We start from the raw sequence: 21,900 nt of genomic DNA on the forward strand, positions 1-21,900 counted from the left end.
TGTAATGTAATAACTAGATTTTCATATTTGATGAGTACATTCCACATTCATACATTCCAAGTACCAGTGTTGAACTTTTACTATAGTAGTAAAAAATGTACTATTTGCATTTATACTTTCAGTAGAAATACTCAGTTGCTAATTATAAAATTTGAGTACTTGTAACTTTAAAATACACTAACAAATTTTGAAAACAGTAGATCCCACTTGAAATTTGTAATCTGGAAATGTAAAAATTAAGTTGGATTCAATCAAAAATAAACATTTAGAACTCTTAAAGTTATGTAGATCACACACACAAAAATGACTAGAGCAATGCTAAAATTAAGTTAACTTTATGTACAAATTTTAAGTTAATTAAATAAAAAAATTAAGTTAACTTTATGTACAATTTTATTTTAACAAACAGAAAAGTTAAGTAGTTTGTACAAAGACTAGTCTTGTTGGATCTATGTAATAAAATTATGCAAAAGAATTCATCATATTTTTTAAGTAAATCAAGCAGAGAATTTTTATCAGTGAAGGCATTTCTGTCATCAGAATTATATGAAAGAAACTCATTGTGATACACAGAGCTTAGGTTTCACTTTCAGATATTTAGATGTGTATATAATATTTTACCAGAATAAGAATGTTATTAACCAAATAATCGTCTTTGTTGATGTCTATAACGATTTTTTGCTGCTATCTATGGTCAAGTAATTCTTTTGAAACAAAGTTCCACCCGAAGCAATAGGCGGCGCTGTGGGATTCACCGTGTATCCGTACACACAGTGGACACGTCATGCTAGCGGAAGACTAAAATCATCTGCGCGTGCGTTGAACTGTCTTCGTAATTTTGAGGCTCAAACCAGCGGACGAAGGTAAAATGTCTGCTAAATTGTATATTTAAAATAAGAACGTATAAGCTGAGAATGACTTATGAAAACGCTTTGGTCTGTGATTGTATTTGTAACGTTATATAAGTAAACGCTAGACGTTGTCTGTATAATAGTCTTAAAACGAATGCGAAGTACACGTAATCAGTTTGTCACCTTGTTTAAATTAATAAATAAGAATTTCATCATTCCACTAATTTAATTTGTTTAATAGTTTTATTCTAGTGCATTAAATACAATTACCCGCGTTCAGTACAGTAATGACGGTGAAATTCAGTAGTTTGTAGGGGTTGTGTGTGTGACTGGTGTTGTACACGTAAGCATACAAAAATTAACTGTCTTTATTTTAAAAATATTAAATGCTAGTTTTAAAAGATGTAATATATTTAAGAACATATCTCTGTATTATGCAACCGTTATTGACAACATGTGCCTTTTATTTGGAAATTTCATTCATCGTTCCTTGCATGCTGATGCTGCCTCTCATAGACTGCACTAACGTTATATATTATAGCTCAACCAACTGTAAGACTGAATATAAATCTGTTTTATCAAGTGACTTCATTCTTCTAAACTGCCCTGTTTCTCTATTCACCACTACACACAGATGTAGGATATTGCACCAGTGATGGCATTTTTGTTGTGTCTTTTTATGCAACACCTTTAAATGTTGATTATCTTCGTATTTTGTTAGCAGATGGTCTGTTATGTATATTAAATATGCCATGTCCCCCACAGATGAGACTGCTGTGTATATTTGCTCTGGTTGCTGCGGTGAGTCTGGTGGTAGGAGAAGAAGGGGCTCGTCTGTTGGCCTCCAAGTCCCTGTTGAACCGATACGCTGTAGAAGGACGAGACCTTACCCTGCAGTACAGCATCTACAATGTGGGCACCAGGTATTGTCCTGTTTCTCTCAGAAGTTAAGCACATCATTTTCAACAGATGGTAATGGCTAATGATTTATAATATAGTTAACTGTATTGAATATTTTGTTGTTGTTGTTTTGCCTAGTGCTGCCCTGGAGGTTGAGTTGTCAGATGACTCTTTCCCCCCTGAAGATTTTGGCATTGTCTCAGGAATGCTGAATGTGAAATGGGATCGTATTGCTCCGTATCCTCCTAAAATCAATAGCTGTTCTGTTTATCCTGTTTTAAACTTTTCATATATATTAATACACACACATATTCTGTATAGCCTATATCTGTATAAAAGTTGAATATAATAAATGTATGTGTGTATAAGCTTAGTATAAAGATTACACTTTTTTTTTTAGGTTAGCTCCTTTTTCTATTAAACCTTTAAACAATCACTTCTGTCTTTACTGATAGCACTTAACATCATCAGAACTGTCAGGATGCTTTATTTACTTTTGCTCTTTAGTAGATTATGTTCCCTAACTCTTCCTCTCTATAGTGCCAGTAATGTTTCTCACACAGTGGTTCTGCGGCCACTGAAAGCGGGATACTTCAACTTCACCTCTGCTTCAGTTAGTTACCTGGCACAGGAAGGTGGACAGGTTGTGGTAAGTTGAGTCCTCCGATACCTTTCATATACACAGCCAGCATAAGGAAGATTTATTTAATTTTTTTTCACTGCCTCAATTAGCCATAATATGAAAATGGCCTTTATTGTGGCTAAATACACAATCATCTTATTCAGTCAGATTCAGTGAGGCTTTTTTTACACCATTGAATATTTTTCTGCATTAATCTGACCATTGATTTTATTCTAATTACAATAAGTTAGATACACCAGACCATAATATTGAATGGTAATAAATTATATGATAGCATTTTCTATTGTCAGGGTAGCCGCGGGGTCTTAAAAGTCTTAAAAAGGTCTTAAATATCATGTTCCTAAATTAAGGCCTTAAAAAGTCTTAAATTCCGTTGTCCAAGTCTTAATTTTTTAAATGGAGGTCTTAAATTTCATTATACTAGCCTATTTATTCAAAGTCAACCTGGCTGCAAACGCAACGTGAAAATTCAACAGGGTTTAGCGTAACGTCAGAGAACGTCTAATTTCTAGTATGCACAAACAATAGTTTGGGTTTTCGCGCCGGCGGCAATTGATCAACATTCTAATCAATCAGTCGAGAGGAGAGACATCATGGGGAAGTGTCGTTCGGTTCGGTGTACGCATTTTCAAACCGAACGGGTCGTTGGACCATTTTTCCTGCCGACCAAAATTTCATTATTTCAAATGTAGGCGCGTTGCGCGTGGCAAGCGCGCTCATAATGTAAGAGACGCCGGCGCGACCACAACATTGTCCAACATCAAATGTGCAAACGTAATGTAAGCGGAACGAAACTGGGCTACTCGTTATTGTGTGGTTGTTGAAGGACCGCTTATCAGTTTGGACCAGTGCAGCGCGAGCGATCTTGATCAAGCGACACTGTTACACAGCAGCGGTAATAAGAGATCCAGTAAATAAATCATTTGAATTCGCCACAGAAGTAATAACATCGCTGTGAGATCTAGTGAGAAACATTCACATTTCTCCGTTATTAACGGATCAAACAGCGCGTGGAAGCCAGGAAGAAACATTGTGCCATGAATGAACTATCGAGCGTCCACAGATCAGCAACATTCACCATGGATTTACTGTAGTAACACTAACTGCAACCATGAAAGTTTGGCAGGAATAGTAGGCTATAATGCTTTCAAGTAACATTACGTTGGTTTTATTTTGACATTATGAATACAATTGCTGCCCTCAAATGTTAATCTGAACTAAAAATAGACCTTTGTTTATAACTACTACAATATTAGGTTACAATTCATTTTTTTCCAAGGAGCTGTTTTGTTTATGCTCCTAAGAAGAGTCTATTATAGCTCCATCATTGGTCAAAGTGTGTTAGTTTTAATAAAAAAAAAAATAATAATAAAAAAATAATTCTCTGGCATTTATTTCTTTTTGCTGTATCGAAAACGTACCAAACCGTGACACAAGTGTATCGTATTGAACCGAACCGTGAATTTTGTGAACCGTTACACCCCTACTATCTATATCTCTCTTACCTGTCTACCCCTCTGAAGCAATGGTTGAAGCAATTTGAATGCTGAGAAACTTTACTAAGACGATTTGAAAAGTTAGTTTATCTGTTTATTGTTATGAATGTTTGATATTTACCAAAAACATCACTTTGCAGTGTGTTGTTGAATGAGGTTTTTTTTATAATAAATGTACAGGGTGGGCCATTTATATGGATACACCGTAATAACATGGGAATGGTTGGTGATATTAAAGTCCTGTTTGTGGCACATTAGTATATGTATATATCACCACCCATCTTGAGGAGTTTGCCCCCTCACATATACTAATGTGCCACAAACAGGACTTTAATATCACCAACCATTCCCATGTTATTACGGTGTATCCATATAAATGGCCCACCCTGTATTTTTAATTAAAACATTTGTTAGTAATAGTAATTATTGGGATTTGATCTGGTGTTTTACGACTGCATAATGGGTGCGATGTAGGTCTTAATTTTCATTAAAGTGGTCTTAAAAAAGTCTTAAATTTGGGGTGATAAAACCTGGGGAAACCCTGATTGTAAAATAGTGCAAAATATTTTAAATATATTAATTACTTATACCATTATTATAATTTTTTTATATATAGAATAAGAGAGAGAGAGAGAGAGGGGGAAAAAAACTGATTAGACCATTAGCTTCTCTCTCAAAAAAAATGACTTGACTCTTCTGTAGTTACGTCGTGTACTAAGACCGACGGAAAATGAAAAGTTACGATTTTCTAGGCCGATATGGCTAGGACCTATACTCTCATTCCTGTTTAATAATCACGGAACTTTGCTGCCGTACCATGGCTGCAGCAGGCGTAATGATATTACGCAGCGCCTGAAAATAGTCCCCAGCTAGGTAACTTCCAACATGACCGGCACTAAGTTTGTGTAGTTGCAGCCGACAAAGCAGTTTGGCAGGTTGGTTATGTTGATGGAAGTTAGCCTATTTCAGGCGCTGTGTAATCTCATTGCGCCTGCTGTACCGATGGTACGGCAGCAAAGTTCCCATTTTCTGTCGGTCTTCGTACACGATGTAACTACAGAAGAGTCCAATCTTAAATAGGTAAAATATCGAAAATTTTTGGTCATATTTTTGAGACCGATGCTAACGGTCTAAACAGATTCAATGATCTATGCTAAGCTATGCTAAAAGTGGTCCGCCAGACCTGGAGATCGGCTGAATGGATTCAAAAACGGTAAACCTCAACTGTTTAACTCTAGGGGAGTTGGAAAATGAGCCTGTTTCCAAAAAAGTGGAGTGTTCCTTTAAAATTACAGTACAAACTTGTGCAAAATATTGCATTATAGTTACTGGTTGTCAGCTAAGTCTTTCTCATTCTTCACATCTCTCAGGTTGGTTACACAAGTGCTCCGGGTCAGGGAGGCATTCTCGCCCAGAGAGAGTTTGACAGGCGCTTTTCTCCACATTACGTAAGTAACTCATCAATACTTTAATATGGAAAGTGGCCGTCAATGTTTCCTGTCCTGTTATGATATTTAAGTGTAATTCCTTTTTTTTTTCTATCTAATAGTTGGACTGGGCAGCATTTGGTGTCATGACCCTTCCCTCCATTGGCATTCCTCTGCTCCTGTGGTACTCCAGCAAGAGAAAGTACGACTCACCGAAGAGCAAAAAGAACTGAGATATCAATACAGTACAAAAACAGATCAGGGATCATTGTGTGAGTGTGGAGGGAGGGGGGTGTTGAGAGAATTATGGTGGGCTTAAAATGTTGTTTTTGAATACATTTAATTACCCATATTGGGGTAAATGGTCAATGATTTAACCAGATTTTAAGTGATGTTGGTCTTCATCAGATAATTTGTTTAAGAGATCTGGGGACGGAAGCATAAAGTAGGATCAATGATATTTGCTTTTGACATTAAAGTGGCCATTCCATGGCGGCCTCAGGTGCACCATCTTGTTTTGTTTTATTTGTAATGATGCTCAAATGCTCAACGGAACTGTACAGCCCTTCATGATCAATGTAGGGCTAGTTTGTGGAAATAAAAAGGTTTTACAGAGATGCTGTTGTGTGTCTGGTCATTTGCTGAAAAATGCTTTCATCTGTGTTCTGTGATGTTTTTCTCATGCAGTGGTTAGTGCATTCTTGGTCTTATCATTGGTCAAAAAATTCTATTAAACACACTTGAGGCTATCATCAAACATTGGGTTGATTACAAAGGACTAGAGAGGACTGCAATCCATATACATTCATAAGAAACAAATGAAAACAGTAGTGAGCAATCTGAATTGTTTAATCAAAATATAAAATATTTGCTGTGTGATTGCATATTCGAATGAGTGACTGAATCTGGATATATATTTTTCATAAAATACATTTAAATAATCCCTTGATGTTTGCAGATCATGCCAACAACTGTATTCACAAGCCTGCAGTTATATATATATATATGTTAAATTATAAATGTATATACAGGTTATAAGTAATTGGTACAGATATGCATGTCATCCTAATGTTTAACACTAAGCTTTTTTCTAAATTTATTTTATCAAAGATATGTTAATTAAATGCTGCTTTGGTGATTTTAGAGGTCTATACAACCCTGAGGTCAGCGTTTGAGGGGTGGTGGGGGAAGAGATGGTCTAGAGCTGGTAGGTCTCTGTGGAATCTGCTCATAAATAGAGCTGGAGGACTCATCCAGATGCGGCTGCTCAGAATGATGGAAACCAGAGCACTGGGTCTCAGCCATTAGTGAGGACACACCAAAACTCTGAAGGAAAAAATCATACATTTGATCTGTTTTATAATAGACAACACTGTATACTATACAGAATATTACACATAACTTTACCTGCCCAGTGATCTCTGGTCGCAAAGGACCATGAGGAGATCTTGGGGGTGGTCTAAGAGGAAGATTAGGCCCGGGTCTTGGTACAGCACCGCCTTCTTGGGCGCCCTTAATGTTCACCTCTGAATACAGATGATTATTTGGAACGTTCACTGAGGAAAGGATCAAAACAGATAAAGGTTTATCAAAACCAAATAAGTATGTCTAATATATCTTTTTTTATATGCTTAATGCTGTATATTATTTCACTGACTCTATTGAGTATGTGGTTCTTTTGAAACCAATTCCAATCATTCTTTAAGTATGAACTACATAACAGGAACTGATTCAAATTAGCAAGTCTTGAGTGAGTTTTGATGCCTGTTTTTCTCATTCTTACCTACATCTCCTTCCACCTGCCTCCTCCACCCCATGGCGTAGCAGTCAATCTCCTCAGGACGGCTGCGTATGTGTGGGGTTTCCTCATAGGTGTGCATGGGCTCCATTTTCCAGTACTTATGGTCTGCTGCTGTTGTGTCAAAGCTTGGGATGGATGAAGAGGTAAAAGCAGCTGTCGCTCCCTGTTGGTCTGGGTGAGGGTGGGCACTGAAGTTGGGGGTATTTTCTGATGGGCCTACTGCTCTGGGGGGTTTGTTAACTCGGGCATATGGGGCATCCACAGGAGGAGCTTGATCATCTGAGGGTCTTTCAGCAAGCTTAGAACTGCCATTCTAGCAGAGGGCAAATAAATAGTGTGACTTGTTAGTGTATAATATAATAACTTTCCCATTAAACACTTTAAAAGTTACAAATGAAAAAAGTCATGAACACAAGCCACCATTAAACTCCTCCTTTGTTAGTCAAGCTTTGTGTAACACGTCACAGAGACAACTGTAATAATGAGAAGATGGCACAGGACAATAGAAACTTTGTCCAACAGCTATGTTAACTAGAAAATGTGAGTAGGTAACTTACATAGCATTTTAAAGTGTTCACTGGAGGCGACAGCTATGGGGTTAAAAGAATCAGAGTCAATCGATTCGGGAATCAGATTAGCCGCCTTGTATGTTTTTCATTCGCTAAACTGAATCGACTCTTAAGAATCATTCTTTCGTAATGCAGACTACACTGGTGGCGTTGTATGTTTGTTTACTTTGTTCATGCAGTCCGCGAGCACTCATCAGAAATGTCTTTCCTTCATTTCACCGTACACAGTGTTTTTATAGCATCACATATTTATGGTTCAAATGAAGGTCGAGATTTTTTTTTTATCCAGCTTTATTAGCCATGCAAAACTCGCCACCTTATGTTTGGGTGTTCTTTGTGGTTGGCAGGGCGTTTCTATGCGGTTGATAAGGTAAGGAGTTAGTGTGTTGTTAATTGTCTCTGTGGTGATTTGGTTTGGTTGCTAGGGTATAAATAGGCGGTTTGTAAGGTTATTGGCTATAAAAAAGGTTGCCTAATTGACAAATAAGCCCAATTTTATGATGATATTAATGTCCCCAGATATGAATTTAAATTAAGTTTGTTTGCTTTTTTTATGTTTACTGTTGTATCATTCTGCAGAGTTTAATACAAGAAATGTAAGAGGAAAAAAAAAAAGTCTGAGTTTTAGCTTTCATTGTCAGTAATTACTCACTTCTAAGCCAGGAGGCGCTGTGCACTCTGGCAACGAGTAGCTCTTTTTTAGTTGCTTTCTCACTGCTGCGTACTGCACAGACTCTCCTGTAGCAGAAGTGATCTGATTGGAGAGGTTTGTGGGTAATGGAATCAGAACAGCTGGACCGCTGGCCATGGGCAGTTTTGTCAGCTCCTCTTGATCAGTTTCTTTTCCATTTCTCTCTGCTTCCCTGTCCTTCACCTTCCACCTATTAATTTCCTCAAAGCCACCACTAGGCTAGATAGCAAAAAATACAGTATATGAAGTGAGATTACAGGACAATTAAAAAATAAAATCATTCAGTTTCCCCCTCTCTGTATTAAAAATCATACAAAAGTGTGTGTACCTGCATACAAGGCACAGTCAACAACTCATTAAAGGGCCCCACAGGATTATGGGTGTAGTAGCTGATAAGGTTGTCCAGGCTTATATGACGGCTGTTTTCTCCAGCAATTAGATATACACTACCAGATGCTCCACTCTCCTCCTCTTCAATGATAAAATGACGACATCGGTCCTCTCCTCTGGAGATTTAATAATTTTTTAGATTTTAAATGATAAAACAATAGATAAAGTAATGAAAAAAAGTGCAATTCCAAAAAATTGCTCAGAAAAGGGAAGTGTGAGCAGATGACACTTGATGACACTTCTGCAGCTTTTTAAAGATTAAAGAAACATTGGTACCCACCCAGTATAGGAAGCGACAAAAAACTGTCTTTATGAGTCTAACACTTGATGGCTGCTCTGTCAAGTCTTCGTCGTCAAGTCTTCGGAACCTGGGTGTGCTCTTTGATACCAATCTTTCATTTGAAAGTCACATTTCTAGTATCTGTATAATTCTATCTAAATTAATTAATGACATAATCTAAATTACGTCATATGCTCTCAATGAATAATGCGGAACAATTAGTTCATGCGTTCATGACATCAAGGTTAGATTATTGTAATGCTCTTATGGGTGGCTGCCCTGCACGCTTAATAAACAAACTACAGCTGGTCCAAAACGCAGCAGCTAGAGTTCTTACTAGAACCAGGAGGTATGACCATATTAGCCCGGTTCTGTCAACACTGCATTGGCTCCCTATTAAACATCGTTTAAATTTTAAAATATTGCTGATCACTTACAAAGCACTAAATGGTTTAGATCCCCAGTACTTGAGAGAGCTCTTAACACATTATAGTCCTTCACGTCTATTGTGATCTCAAAATTCCGGCTAGTTGATAATACCTAGAATATCAAAATCGACTGCTGGCAGAAGATCCTTTTCCTATTTACCAAAACTTTGGAACAGTCTTCCAAATATTATCCGAAAAGCAGACACACTCTCTCAGTTTAAATCTAGACTAAAAACACATATCTTTGGCCTAGCATACACATAACACATTATAAACTTACATAAATCTAAAAAAAATTCAAGGCTTGCACCTTGGAACCTATTTCAAGGTTTGCATTCTCAAGCCACCAGGCACTGTTGTTGTGCAAATGAGCGGGCCGGAACGCATTGAGGCTTTTCTGTTAGAACGGTGCCGTGTTAGCGGCCCCTAAGTTAATAACTAATGATCTTTGCGACGGAAGTGAATCAATCAAAACTACCTTTAGCTGGACAATAACTTTATTCTAGAGCTGATGTAAAGCCAAAACAATCTCTGTTACTTTAATTTCCTATTATCACTGTAAAGCTGCTTTGAAACAATCTACATTGTTAAAAGTGCTATATAAATGCAGGTGACTTGACTTGACTTGACTAATGGGCAAATGGATGATTCTGCTTTTGGCTTTGTTTAGAACCATTTTAAGCAGAGCAAAAATAGACAATGTAAATGACAACACTGTGTCCAAAATGTAAGTTACTCAATATTTACTATATGTTTATTGAACTACTTTATTAACCACATCATTAAGGCCCATTCACACCAAGAACAATTATAACTACAATTATAAAGTTTTGATAATTGTTCTAATAGGGAATTAAAACTACACCGTTGATGACAAAGAGGAACGAAATCGTTGGAATCACTTTCAGAACTTTTCTCAGCTGATAAATGATGAAATACATTGACAGCCAATCAAAATCCACCCCACCCCAAGAGCTTGAGCATTTAAAAAGTGGCAGACAACATGACTGCAGCGTGCGCTTTAATAACTGTTATGTTGTATGTTATGTAATATAGTTTCCTTTTGTACTACGGTCACTATGAGTTACGTCAGTGACTGCCGAAATTGAGGTTTCACTTAGAAGACTATCACCTTCGAGTTCTATAAAACGAGCCAATGGCATGAGAAATCGTTTTGCGGAATTTGCATGGCGCAACTCCGCTCCACCGCGTGGGTATAAAGGAGGAGCGCCAGCAATCTCGCATTATGTTTTCGCTTCGGAGCCAAGAGTTTTCTTTTCAGCACTGGCTTCGCGATCAAGTCCCGAGGTGGGCATGGCAACCAGGCACGCTCCGAGTACCAGTTACTCCGACCTGCCGTCAGACCTTCACCCCGTGGGCGAACCTCTGCTTTCTACGGGCCGGAGTGCCCTTAGAACGAGTTTACAGGCATGTTGTGTCTCCACCTCGGGCTGGTGTGCCATGTGCAATGGACATGCTGCCGCGGGCTCCTGGACAGGACCCCAGCGCCTTTGGAATGTAAATTGCCTCGAGTTGCTGGCAGTATGTTTGGCTCTGCTTCCGTGCGTTGCTCAAGAACCAACACGCACTAGTCCACTCAGACAATACTGCGACAGTAGCGTACATCTACCGACAAGGTGGTCTACGCTCCTGCTGCATGTCGCAACTCGCCCGTCACCTCCTCCTATGGAGTCAGAAGTATCTGAGGTCACTTCGAGCCATTCATATCCCGCGAGACCTGAACCGCGCAGCCGACGAGCTCTCACGGTTTTAGCCACTTCCTGGAGAATGGAGACTCCATCCCCAGACGGTTGGGGGAGTTATGATTTGGGAATAGTTCGGCGACGCACAGGTAGATCTGTTTACCTCCCACGACCCTTCCCATTGCAGCCTGTTTTATTCACTGACCGAGGGCACGCTCGGCACGGCTGGCCGCGGGGCCTCCGCAAGTATGAGTTTCCCCCAGTGAGCCTTCAGGGAGGACGAGGAGCAGGTCCTTTTGGTTGCGCCTTATTGACCCAACCGGACTTGGTTCTCTGAACTGGTGCTCCTCGCGACAGCCCCTCCCTGGCCAATTCCTCTGAGGAAGGACCTCCTTTCTCAGAGGCGGGGCACCCTATGGCACCCTCTGGTGGTGGCTACCATCACTTCCGCTAGAGCCTTGTCCACGAGACACGCCTATGCATTGAAGTGGAACCTCTTCGTCACCTGGTGTTCTTCTCACCGAGAAGACCCCAGAAAATGCCCGATCAGTGTCGTGCTTTCCTTCCTGCAACATGGGTTGGAGCTAGGGGTGTTGAAATTAATCGTTTCTACGATGCATCGCAATGCAGACGAGCACGATTCGTATCGGTTCAGTAATAGACCATAACCGATTATAATGTACTGACGCTTTTCTGATGTCATTTGTCGCATACATGCTTTGTCGCAGTAGCATACAATGGCAGAGGGAGGTGAGACGCAAGTGCGAGAAAATAAAAAATGCTCCAACTTTAACCCTTTAAAACCGGATGTGTCGTCGACGACACAGCCAACCAAGCTGTATTCATGTCACTGTAACTCTTCAACAGTTTGCACTATCAAAATAATTCAAATAGTTCCTGAAAGTAGACATCGTGCGCTTTTCGCCAATATACGGCTTATTACGGTAATGTCATGCTTTCCGTCTGCAAATGACAGCCGCGCGGGATGGAAGGATTTGAACAGAGAGATACGACGCGCGGCAGGTTAGAGTGTTTTGGATTGCATAAAATAATAAAAGAAACGAACAAATACATGGCGAAATAAGTGTTAGACAGCAGAAGAGGGGATTGGGATGATTTTTAATGTAATTTGGGAGGCGGATGGCCGTTACTCTTTCACGTATCTAAGTAGGCCTATGTAGTGCGTGCATGTGTATGTGTGCATGCCTATGAATGCATGCATTTGTATGTGTGCGTGTATGAAAAAAAGTGTCCTAAATGAAAACTGTGCAACCCAATGTAACAAAAAAGACTTGTATATATGTATTATAGTTCATTTTTTTTACTTTAAAGTGTTAGTTTCTTTCGTTCATGATTTTTTTCTGTTTTTTTCTAAATAAAAAACAGTAAATTTATTTTAATATTAATAAATAAATATATATATATATTTTTTGGTCTATTTAAATTCTATTTACAAACTCACCACACACAATAATGGTCAATAACTGTAATTTGTTGAAAGCTTATCTTTTTCTGAAAAAGATGACACCTTGCACATGAAGATAGCACATTGTTTTAGAATTTTACAGTCAAAAAATCAAATTATGTGAAAAACACCTATTTTAGCTTCAGGTTCTAAAGCCTACATCTGGGCACATTTCGGCTTTTATGAACAACCTGGTAAGCACGTGTAATGGAAATTTTAGATTTTCATTGACTGCAGTATGAATCTCCATTTGCAGTAAGACTTTGAAATAATATTATAGCTGACTTGTGTTTCTGAACTAATGTGAACACTGTGAGACAAAGGGGGAGACAGCTGAAAAGGGAACCTCTGACCCCTTGGTCCCATTTGGGACTTCTGAGTTTGTAGGAATAAACTCAGAAGAATTAGATCACTAGAAAACCTGTCCTTCTATAGATAAGAGCCGGCCTGTAAGAGACCTTGGAAAAGATATAAAGGCTCTGTTTCTTCCTCCCTCGTTGTCGCACTTGTTCCACAGACTGTACTTGTGACTTCTGTGTGGCAACTGGGCCTTCTTGCAAGAATAAAATACTTTTTAATGATCATTTGAATTTCAGAGTGTCTCTTACGCAGTTAATGATTGTTTAATGAATTTTTGCCACAACACACGACCTGCAAAAGACATGTGCTGTGTGCGCTCATGTCACGCACAAATAGAATATGCAGGAGGTAGCACCACAAACTTGATAAACCACATTAGCTGTTTTCACCCCGAGCTGTTAACGCCTGGCAGAGTCTGACTACTTTAGAGTAAGCAGATGAGCTCCAACGTCACCCGAATCCGCAGCCAAAAATAAATCATCCACCCGCCCCAATAATTTTCTCTGATTTAAGTATCTGCACCCGATGGTCAAATTACAATTATTCTGTGTTGTTACGCGTGATTATAAATGGATGGTCAGTGGAGCTTAAGTTCCTGTCGACAGCGCTCCTGACACTTTGGCCTCCATCAAGAGGGTAGGGGACCTGCTGGCATTTGCAGTTGATGAAGCGTGCCTGGAATTCGGGCCGGCTAACTCTCACGTGATCCTGAGACCCCGACCTGGATACGTGCTCAAGGTTCCCACGACTTCTTCCAGAGTTCAGGTGGTGAACCTGCAAGCGCTGCCCTCGGGGGAGGCAAACCCAGCCGTGGCACTGCTCTGTCCAGTACAGCCCTCGTGATTGGCTAGATGTTTCATGTGCATGGTTCCCCCGTTGGGTGACCCCCACATGTGTATTTCCACGGTAAGTCTCCTCCGAGCTTGTGTCTTTCTCTCTCTCTCGTGGTTGAAACATTCCACCCTGCGGGCTGGATACCTCTCAGTCTTCAATATGCATCCCGTACTTGGGTCATATGTGTATTCTAAGTCCTCCCTACAGTTAGGCGTTGTGTTACATATTCCTCCTGGGATATGTTACCCAGTGTACCTTGGTATTCCTGTGTTAAGCCTAGCACTTCTTCCGTGCTAGTCCCACGACAGGGAGCTCAGTCTTGTGCAGGGCACTGGAAGACAGCCGATGTGGCGTGATCAGACTGGGACCTCCAATTTCATTAGTCACTGACTTAACTCGTAGTGACCGTACGAAAGGGAACGTCTCAGTTACGTATGTAACCCTCATTCCCTGAGTAGGGAACGGAGACGTTACGTCCCTCTGCCACAACCGCTGTACCGCTGAAACGGCCTGGAGTTCAGTCTCGGCTCCTCAGCGAGGAAACATAATGCAAGATTGCCAGTGCTCCTCCTTTATACCCACGCGGTGGGGCAGAGTTGCATCATGCAAATTCGGCAGACCCATGGCATTTCCCATGCCATTGGCTCGTTTTGTAGAACTCAAATGTGATAGACTTCTAGGCGAAATCCCAATTTCGTCAGTCACTGGGAACACTCAGGGAACAAGGGTTACATACGGAACCGAGACGTTATTGATATAGTTATCTTTATAGTAACATAGTGTGAACAGGCCTTAAGAATGACATTTTAAGAATGGTTTTCAGTGTCCAAAATACATATCGGACAACCAACCGTATGAGTGAAAGTAGGCCTACCTGTAAGACAGCACAAAGCCTATCTTTGACTCGCTGAGTCTCAACAGGAAACAGCCTTGCGGCTTATCCTCCAGCAGCTGCTCCGCTTCCCTGAGAGAGTGAGAAAGACAGCTTGTGTGAAAATGTAAACCGAGTAGTATGTGTTTGACACTGTTTCACACCTGTATGTGTGCAACTTTGCTTGTGCACCTGTTTTTTCTGTTATATTTTTTTTACAGAATATTCCAATGTGGGTGTAACCTGCGTGTAGCAAAACCATGGAGCCAGCAGGGGAGAGGCTGTCCGGGTGAGTGCAGTCGAGGCAGCTGCGTCCTTTCAAACCACAGCAGAGTGTGAGCTCGCAGAGATGAAGTCAGGGCCTCCAGGGGCCCCACGGGACCCAAAACCAGAGCAGGATCCATTCGCTTCACTGTCGGCTTTAACATAGAGAATCCAAGTATGATGTGATTTAGATCATTTAAATGTCGAAGCATTTTACATGTACCTTTGCTATACAAGAAAATGTAATATCACACTCTTAGAAAATAGGCTCAAAAAGCTATACATAGAACCCTAGGGTTCTTGACTCAAAAAGGTTATAAAATGTCATAAATTATTGCATAATACATTTACGTTTACCAGATTATTTCATTTTTTTCTAGTGAGAAAGTAGGTTTACGAGCTGTTTAATTCATAAAATTTAACCAAATTAATTAAAACTAAATTATCTAATTAAAACTAAATCCATAAAATGATCACATGATGGGAACCTGAAGATCCTGACAGAACCCTTTAAGTTTCAATGTAGAACCTTATATTTTAAGAGTGAGTACTATGTATATAAACTAAAAATCGCATGAGGAACATGAGATGTAAATAGACCTAAAGATGAAGAAGTGTGAAGAAGTGCGCTACAAAAATTCTAATGAAACTAATATGGCTTCAAAAGTCCCCACATAGGCCTATTGTTGTAATATGCAAATAATATTTACAGGACATATCGCTCTGTGATTAAAGAAAACATTCATGTCAACTGCACACGATAGACGTTAAACATCACATGAAATCTAACCAGTTATTTTTCATCAATTATTTGAGGCTACTTAAAATATTGTATATAATATATTTGCCTAAAAGTTAAAAGCGTCGGTTTTGACCTTGTTGTATGCTGTACTGACCAATTTACTATTTCTTTGCTTCAAAAGGCTCTTCAGAGATAATGTAGAGCAGCAGAACCGCTAACAGAAGTCATCTTGTTTTGAGGAAATTGTAGCGTATGCATATTTTATCTTTGAGGGCATTGGAAGGTTTTTGCAAACCTCAAATGTTTTTTCAAATGCATCTATATATAAAAAAAAAAAAAAAAAAAAAAAAATTACGAAAATCTATACTATATTAATATATAAATGAGAGGTACTATATTACAGACTGCGGGTAGTTTAAGTATGTTAAGCATTATTTCAATTCAATATTGTGACTTTTTAAAGGTATTTCATGGATCAGGGCTTTTCAAACTTTTTAAGTCATGTCTACATATCTATCACTTGACACATTCACCTCATTTTCCTTCTGCTGGCCCTGGTGTAATTGCTCGGCCCCTTGTTGTGCTGCGGGACGACACTTTATGCTCCGCCGGGGTTTTACTGGAGGTTTCTTGGTTGTGGGATTGTTCTCTGGAGCTACAGATGGACGGGGCTTTGGTATTGGGTGATGGACAGAAAAAGCGCTCAGTCGCTCTTCTCTTAGCCGAGATTCAGCATCTGTACAGTAATACATTTACTCATTCTCACACAAAATAAGGGCAGTTTGATCATTAAAGCATCAACGTAAATAAAAGTAAATAAAAAAGATGGACATGAAACAAATAGAATTTGTTAAAATGATTATCTTAATAAAGCCTTCAGCCTGCTGCCTGCTGATTTGAATTTCCTTTCAAATCTATTTATCTGTAAATACATTCAGATTTTTTATATGAACATAGCAGATGTCAGTGAGATTAAGAAGTTGAGATGTTGTTAGAATAACAGTAGTACAGTCAGGCTCAAAATAACCCCTCGAACGGAAATGTCGCTTTCTTTACAAGCACGTCACCAACATGCATATATATACACATAACTGTAGAACTTTTAGACATCAAAGAAATAAAAAAAAGTAATAATGTTACAAATATTACAGGCTTCATAGCACTAATGCTGTTGAGAGATTATGTGACATACAGTCAGAATCAGTTGATGTTTTTGAGAATTAGTCTAGGATATTGAGGAGTAGGTTATTATGTAGATTTGTGTTGATGTTTTGTACAACAAAAATTCTTGGACAATTTTGCTTATTTGTCTCAATTCTATACTAATGCTAGATTGCCTATAAACTATATTAACACATTAAAATAGAATAAGCACAGCCTGAGCACCATATAGCTTCATTCTGATCGTAAACCTATATGTTGCATGTAGTTACCATAGTAATAACAATAAATTATGTATAATTACATGCAGCCAACCCTAAACCAAAACCAAACCCTAATCCTAATCCTAACTAGTAAGTACATGTAGTTACTTAATAATATTCAGTACTTAAATGTATAATTACAGTGTAACAAAGACACCTTAAAATAAAGTATAACCAAAAGAATATTTAACTTCACAAAATGATCAAATAAAAATGTATAACCTTGACAAAATATGCTTTAAAAGATGTTAATGCTTTAAAAGAAAGCCTTTCCAGTTTTCAGCGTATCGTCAGAGAAAGCAAGTAAACACAACATCTCAAAACCATCAGGATTGTGTTTTGTTATTTCTATACTAAAACAGTCAATTTCTACCTGAAATAATGAGTATGTAAGTTGAAAAGCTGGTGAGAAATAGCTGACCTTTAATTTTTTGGTAGTCAAAGTCCATGCTGAAGCGCAGGATGTAAAACGCTACCTCTTCCTATCAGATCTTGGGTGTTTTTGCCTCATCCTGTTTAAATGCATGTGTGTGACAGAGCGAAAGAAAGCGGAAAATAAAAGGTCATAAGCACATAACCAATGGTAAACTGCAGCTGATTGTGATTGCATGCCATTTTCAATTTCAAACTCCTTGTGAAATATCCAGCTGATGTAATAAAGCTCAAATAAACATCCGGACCAAATTACGCTGATTTTCAAAAAGCTGCCATGCATGCAATATGCCACAATTTATCATTTTTTTAATCATTTGAACTACCAGCACAAAATTACCAAATTATTCAGAACCAAACCAATTCTTTGAAAAGATATGTATTAATATAACTTGCAAAATTGATGTGTAAAAGTGGAGCTCCTCTTAAAACTACTCATTGTATCATAATACCCTGTTACTGCAGTGTTATTTGGGTCCTGTAGATTTTTTAGGTTGATGAATGTCTGTCAGTAAAGCACTAACTCTTCTTGTTTAAAACTCTCTTCCATATTCAACACAAAATCCGTCAATCTGTATATATGTGCACGTTTATTTATGTTTAAGCACAGTGAGTGTGTTGTTAGGGTGAGAGAGAGAGAAGAGGCAGTTGAGGAGTCATGTGACGTTGTGACTTGCTCACCACACAGGATGAGAAAGAACAACCTCAGTGAACAAGAGAGGTGAGGAAGACAAAAAAGACAAAAGAAATATACTAAGAGTAGATGCGCCCATCACCCACAAGCTTGGTGTTCGAGTCTGTAGGACCCATTTTCATTTTTTATCAAAAAAAAAAATTATACGATTCATTTTTTTTTTCTAACTCAAGACTCATTGGCCTTGGCTCATTTTCTGTGAAGAATATATATCTGAACATATTTTCAATGACCACCCCCCCACCCCACCCCCCACACACACATTTATATTACCCACAGGATGTTCGGCTAAAAGTAAAAGTGTGGAAATTGTAGGTCCTGTGTACCTTTACTCTGTCCTCCTCATGTCAGGGCCTACTGTTATTGTGTGTGTGTGTGTGTGTGTGTGTGTGTGTGTGTTCTTGTATATGGTTTATGAGGACACAAATGTGTATAATGACATGGGTATTACAACGTAAACATTGTTTATGAGGATATCTGTGTCCTCATAAACCAAATGGCTTAAAAAAAACATACTAAATGGTGTTTTTTGAAATTCAAAAAATGGCAAAAGTTTTCTTTGATTGGTAGGTTTAGGGGTAGGGTTAGTTTAGGGGGATAGATTATACAGTTTGTACATTAGAAAAACCATTATGCCTATGGAGAGTCCCCGTAAACCACATATCCAAGTGAGTGTGTGTGTGTGTGGGGGGGATGAAGTAAACATCTGTTGAGTATTTTAACATAAATTGTTTGATTATGTTGAATTAAAAACCCCAAAATGCAGCGGGTCCACCAGACCCACGAACACTGGCTGAATAACAAAAATATGAACACCACACAAGGGTTAAATTTGACAGAAAAGCAACATTTCTTTATGTATTGGGTCATGAGTCATTATTGACATTTTCTTTCTCTGTTTTCTCTGTAGGCCTATTTAATTTAAGCCTATATTATCTTAGTGAAATCGGTAACACTTTACAATAAGGTTCATTAGTTAATTACCTTAGTTAACATGGACTAAGAGTGAACAATACTTCTTTAGCATTTATTAATCTTAGTTAATATTAATTAAAAAATTTAATAATACGTTATTCAAATCAAAGGTTGTATTTGTTAACATAAGTTAATGAACTAACATGTACAAACAATGAACAGTTGTATTTGTATTAACTAACATTAACAAAGATTAAATAGCCTACTGTAACAATATTGCTCATTGTTAGTTCATGTTAGTTAATACATTTACTAACGTTAACTAATGAACCTTATTGTAAAGTGTTACCGTGAAATCATATATCATTTAGTTTTTATTCATTCTGAAAATAATTTTCATTTAACAATAGGCCTAAATACGTTTGTGTCTGTTTTTGTTTATTTTATTTTACAGTTACAGGATACCTCCACTAGATGGCCCACTTACATTAACATTGAGAATGAAATTCGCCTCGAGACAGGAATGAAAATTGCCTTTCACTCGTCGCACTCGACAATAAACAATAACAATAAGTCATGCATACCAATTTAATTATTCAAAGGATTTATTTTTATGCGATTGTCATGCACATTATTCCATCTTTTAATGCGTTCCTTCCTTCCTGCGTTTCAAAATCGCGTTGGTTAAATAAGAACAGATGTCCAGACTCCAGCCATAGTCCGTTCTAATTCTTGCCTGAAATATTACGGTCACCTTAACTAATGTTCCGATAATTGTCTGACTTGTTCCTATTTTTCTGACTTGTTTCAAATTAGTCTATTTTTGTTCTGCTGCAAAAATGAATCATTCAGCCTCAATCTATCAACCGTGAATCCCAGATGTTTTATTGAGCTGCAGAGAGTTACCTATGATACATCCACCTCCTATTCTTATTGAGGTGTGCTGTGGCAAGCTGTTTTAACATTTAGTCTAGAAAGTGCGTATTTACTAGCCTACTATTGATTCATTGATTAAATTCAAATTGATTAATTCAATGGCAACTAACTAATATATTGTTGAATTTAGTAACTATTCATTAGATAGGCAGTACTTGTTTAGATGTGAGTATTCCCATATTAAAAAGTACATTTTAGTAAGTGATTGTTTTGTTGTGATATCATTTGTAACTATTCATTTGAAACTGATCCTTATTCATTTGCTAGTCACTCTCTCAGTGGTGACAGGTAACTATTTAATTGTTAGTGAATATTTGTCTGTAAATTCTATGGGCATCTGTGGTTCAGATATCAACAATTCACTTCCAACTAGTATATATTCCAATTTCTGATACACATCCCACTTTTACTAATATGCTATTAATTACTACAACTTGGTTACATGTTACTCTTCAACTAGTTCCGATAATTTATTCCAGCTTTACAGTTCAACCACATGCGGTTTCATGTCATCTATACATTACACTCCCCATCGCCAAATCATAGAAAAATTCAGTTAAGACAGTTGTATTCATCTTAACAATACACAACAAATCAATATATAGAAAAACAGATTTAAAATAAGGTATAGGCCACAAATCTGTGAGTAGGCTACAGTTTTCAAAACTGAACAGGTGATGTTGTGTAATATTCAGTTACTGTAAGAAACTGTTCCAGCGGGTGGAGTTTACTGGTACTGAATATTACACATCACCTGTATAGCCTACTCCATTAACTGGAACAGATTTTCACTGGAACTGAATATTACATCCAAATATTGTTATGTAATCAATCAGCATATTGTTGTGTATCTTCACCTACTGGAACAGTATTTCACAATTTTTCCCAGGAACTGAATATTACAAACAACTATTGCGAAAAAACGATTTACAAAACAACGATTGCGAAAGCGTGCACGGATTATGAATTTGTTCACTGTTACCGTTGTAGGCTACGTAGGTTTTTTTTTTTTTTTTTTTGTATAGTTCTATTTTGTTAATAAATTTAGCATTTTTTGGCTTTCTCGTGTGTCCCTATTTTTGTTGTGTCCCTTTTGAGCCACGGGGCGAAACGGGTATGGATTGAAAAACCAAAGCAACTGTATAGGCCTACGGTTTACAAATCTGAGCACAGCTGAGACTTTTTCTCTGGTAGCCTACTTTTGGTGTAGGATATTTATTTCCGTCAAGGTCAGGCTGCGATGTCAAATGTATTCCCAGGAATGAGTGATGCGCTTTCCGCTTTTAAAGTTGTATAAAATAAGTAGCCTATATGGCTTGAATGGTTTAAAAGCATTAGCAAGAATAAAAGCGCATCATATAATGTAACGCCATGCAGCCAAAGGATGACAGAAAAAAACAGATGCTGCGTTAATTGCGTTAAATATTTACTTAACACTGAGTCTTTTCCCATTTCTACCAGTAACGCTTATTCAACTTCCCGCGTCTAGGCCTACTACCTGCGCAGATATCGACGGCACAACTGGGTTGTAGGTTGCCAGGTTGAGCTCACAAATGGGTTGAAATTTGTATGTGTTGATTGCGCGAGTAGGATGGGTTTCATACAAGATCTGGCAACTGGACAACCTTGGAATAATATATTGATGTGATTATTCATATAATGACATTTGGGCCATACAAATAACGGGATTTTCACGGGAGAAATAACAAAACGGGAGGGGGGCGGGAGATGGGTGATACGGGAGACTCCCGGGGAAAACGGGAGTGTTGACACAGGTATGCACT

General features: G+C 38.3%; 2 protein-coding genes across 3 annotated transcripts; one reads left to right on the forward strand and one right to left on the reverse strand.

Annotated features, from left to right (window-relative positions):
* Nucleotides 1-715: 715 nt before the first annotated feature.
* On the forward strand, nt 716-5,934 carry ssr2 (signal sequence receptor, beta). Its single transcript, XM_084423308.1, has 6 exons — nt 716-863; nt 1,617-1,774; nt 1,890-1,988; nt 2,292-2,400; nt 5,261-5,338; nt 5,440-5,934. The coding sequence occupies exons 2-6, from the start codon at nt 1,617-1,619 to the stop codon at nt 5,548-5,550; spliced, it is 555 nt and encodes a 184-aa protein (XP_084279434.1). The 5' UTR covers nt 716-863; the 3' UTR covers nt 5,551-5,934.
* Nucleotides 5,935-6,148: 214 nt separating this feature from the next.
* On the reverse strand, nt 6,149-17,706 carry LOC311299730 (uncharacterized protein). 2 transcript variants are annotated; one of them, XM_084423526.1, is made up of 10 exons: nt 17,561-17,706; nt 16,249-16,451; nt 14,953-15,128; nt 14,713-14,802; nt 8,707-8,884; nt 8,340-8,597; nt 7,676-7,708; nt 7,101-7,431; nt 6,725-6,873; nt 6,149-6,643 (listed from the first exon to the last, which is right to left on the reverse strand). In XM_084423526.1, exons 1-10 carry the CDS (start codon nt 17,586-17,588, stop codon nt 6,482-6,484), a joined length of 1,608 nt encoding a protein of 535 aa, XP_084279652.1. In that variant the 5' UTR covers nt 17,589-17,706; the 3' UTR covers nt 6,149-6,481. The 2 variants fall into 2 exon arrangements, with proteins under 2 accessions (XP_084279652.1, XP_084279653.1); XM_084423527.1 differs by lacking the exon at nt 7,676-7,708 and having other exon boundaries at nt 17,561-17,704.
* Between the last annotated feature and the right edge of the window lie 4,194 nt (nt 17,707-21,900).

This window comes from Rutilus rutilus (assembly GCF_951802725.1).
Source record: "Rutilus rutilus genome assembly, chromosome: 11".
NCBI classification, from domain to species: Eukaryota; Metazoa; Chordata; class Actinopteri; order Cypriniformes; family Leuciscidae; genus Rutilus; species Rutilus rutilus.

Bases quoted from the DNA above. Each gene is read 5' to 3' on its own strand.
- ssr2 (XM_084423308.1), top strand. From the start codon at position 1,617: ATGAGACTGCTGTGTATATTTGCTCTGGTTGCTGCGGTGAGTCTGGTG. The intron at 1,775-1,889 runs GTATTGTCCTGT...TGTTTTGCCTAG, and splicing joins ATCTACAATGTGGGCACCAG to TGCTGCCCTGGAGGTTGAGT. The intron at 5,339-5,439 runs GTAAGTAACTCA...TCTATCTAATAG, and splicing joins GGCGCTTTTCTCCACATTAC to TTGGACTGGGCAGCATTTGG.
- LOC311299730 (XM_084423526.1), bottom strand. From the start codon at position 17,588: ATGGACTTTGACTACCAAAAAATTAAAG. The intron at 15,129-16,248 runs GTGAATGTGTCA...TCTATGTTAAAG, and splicing joins GCCAGCAGAAGGAAAATGAG to CCGACAGTGAAGCGAATGGA. The intron at 7,709-8,339 runs GTGAGTAATTAC...TTAACCCCATAG, and splicing joins CAGCGCCTCCTGGCTTAGAA to CTGTCGCCTCCAGTGAACAC.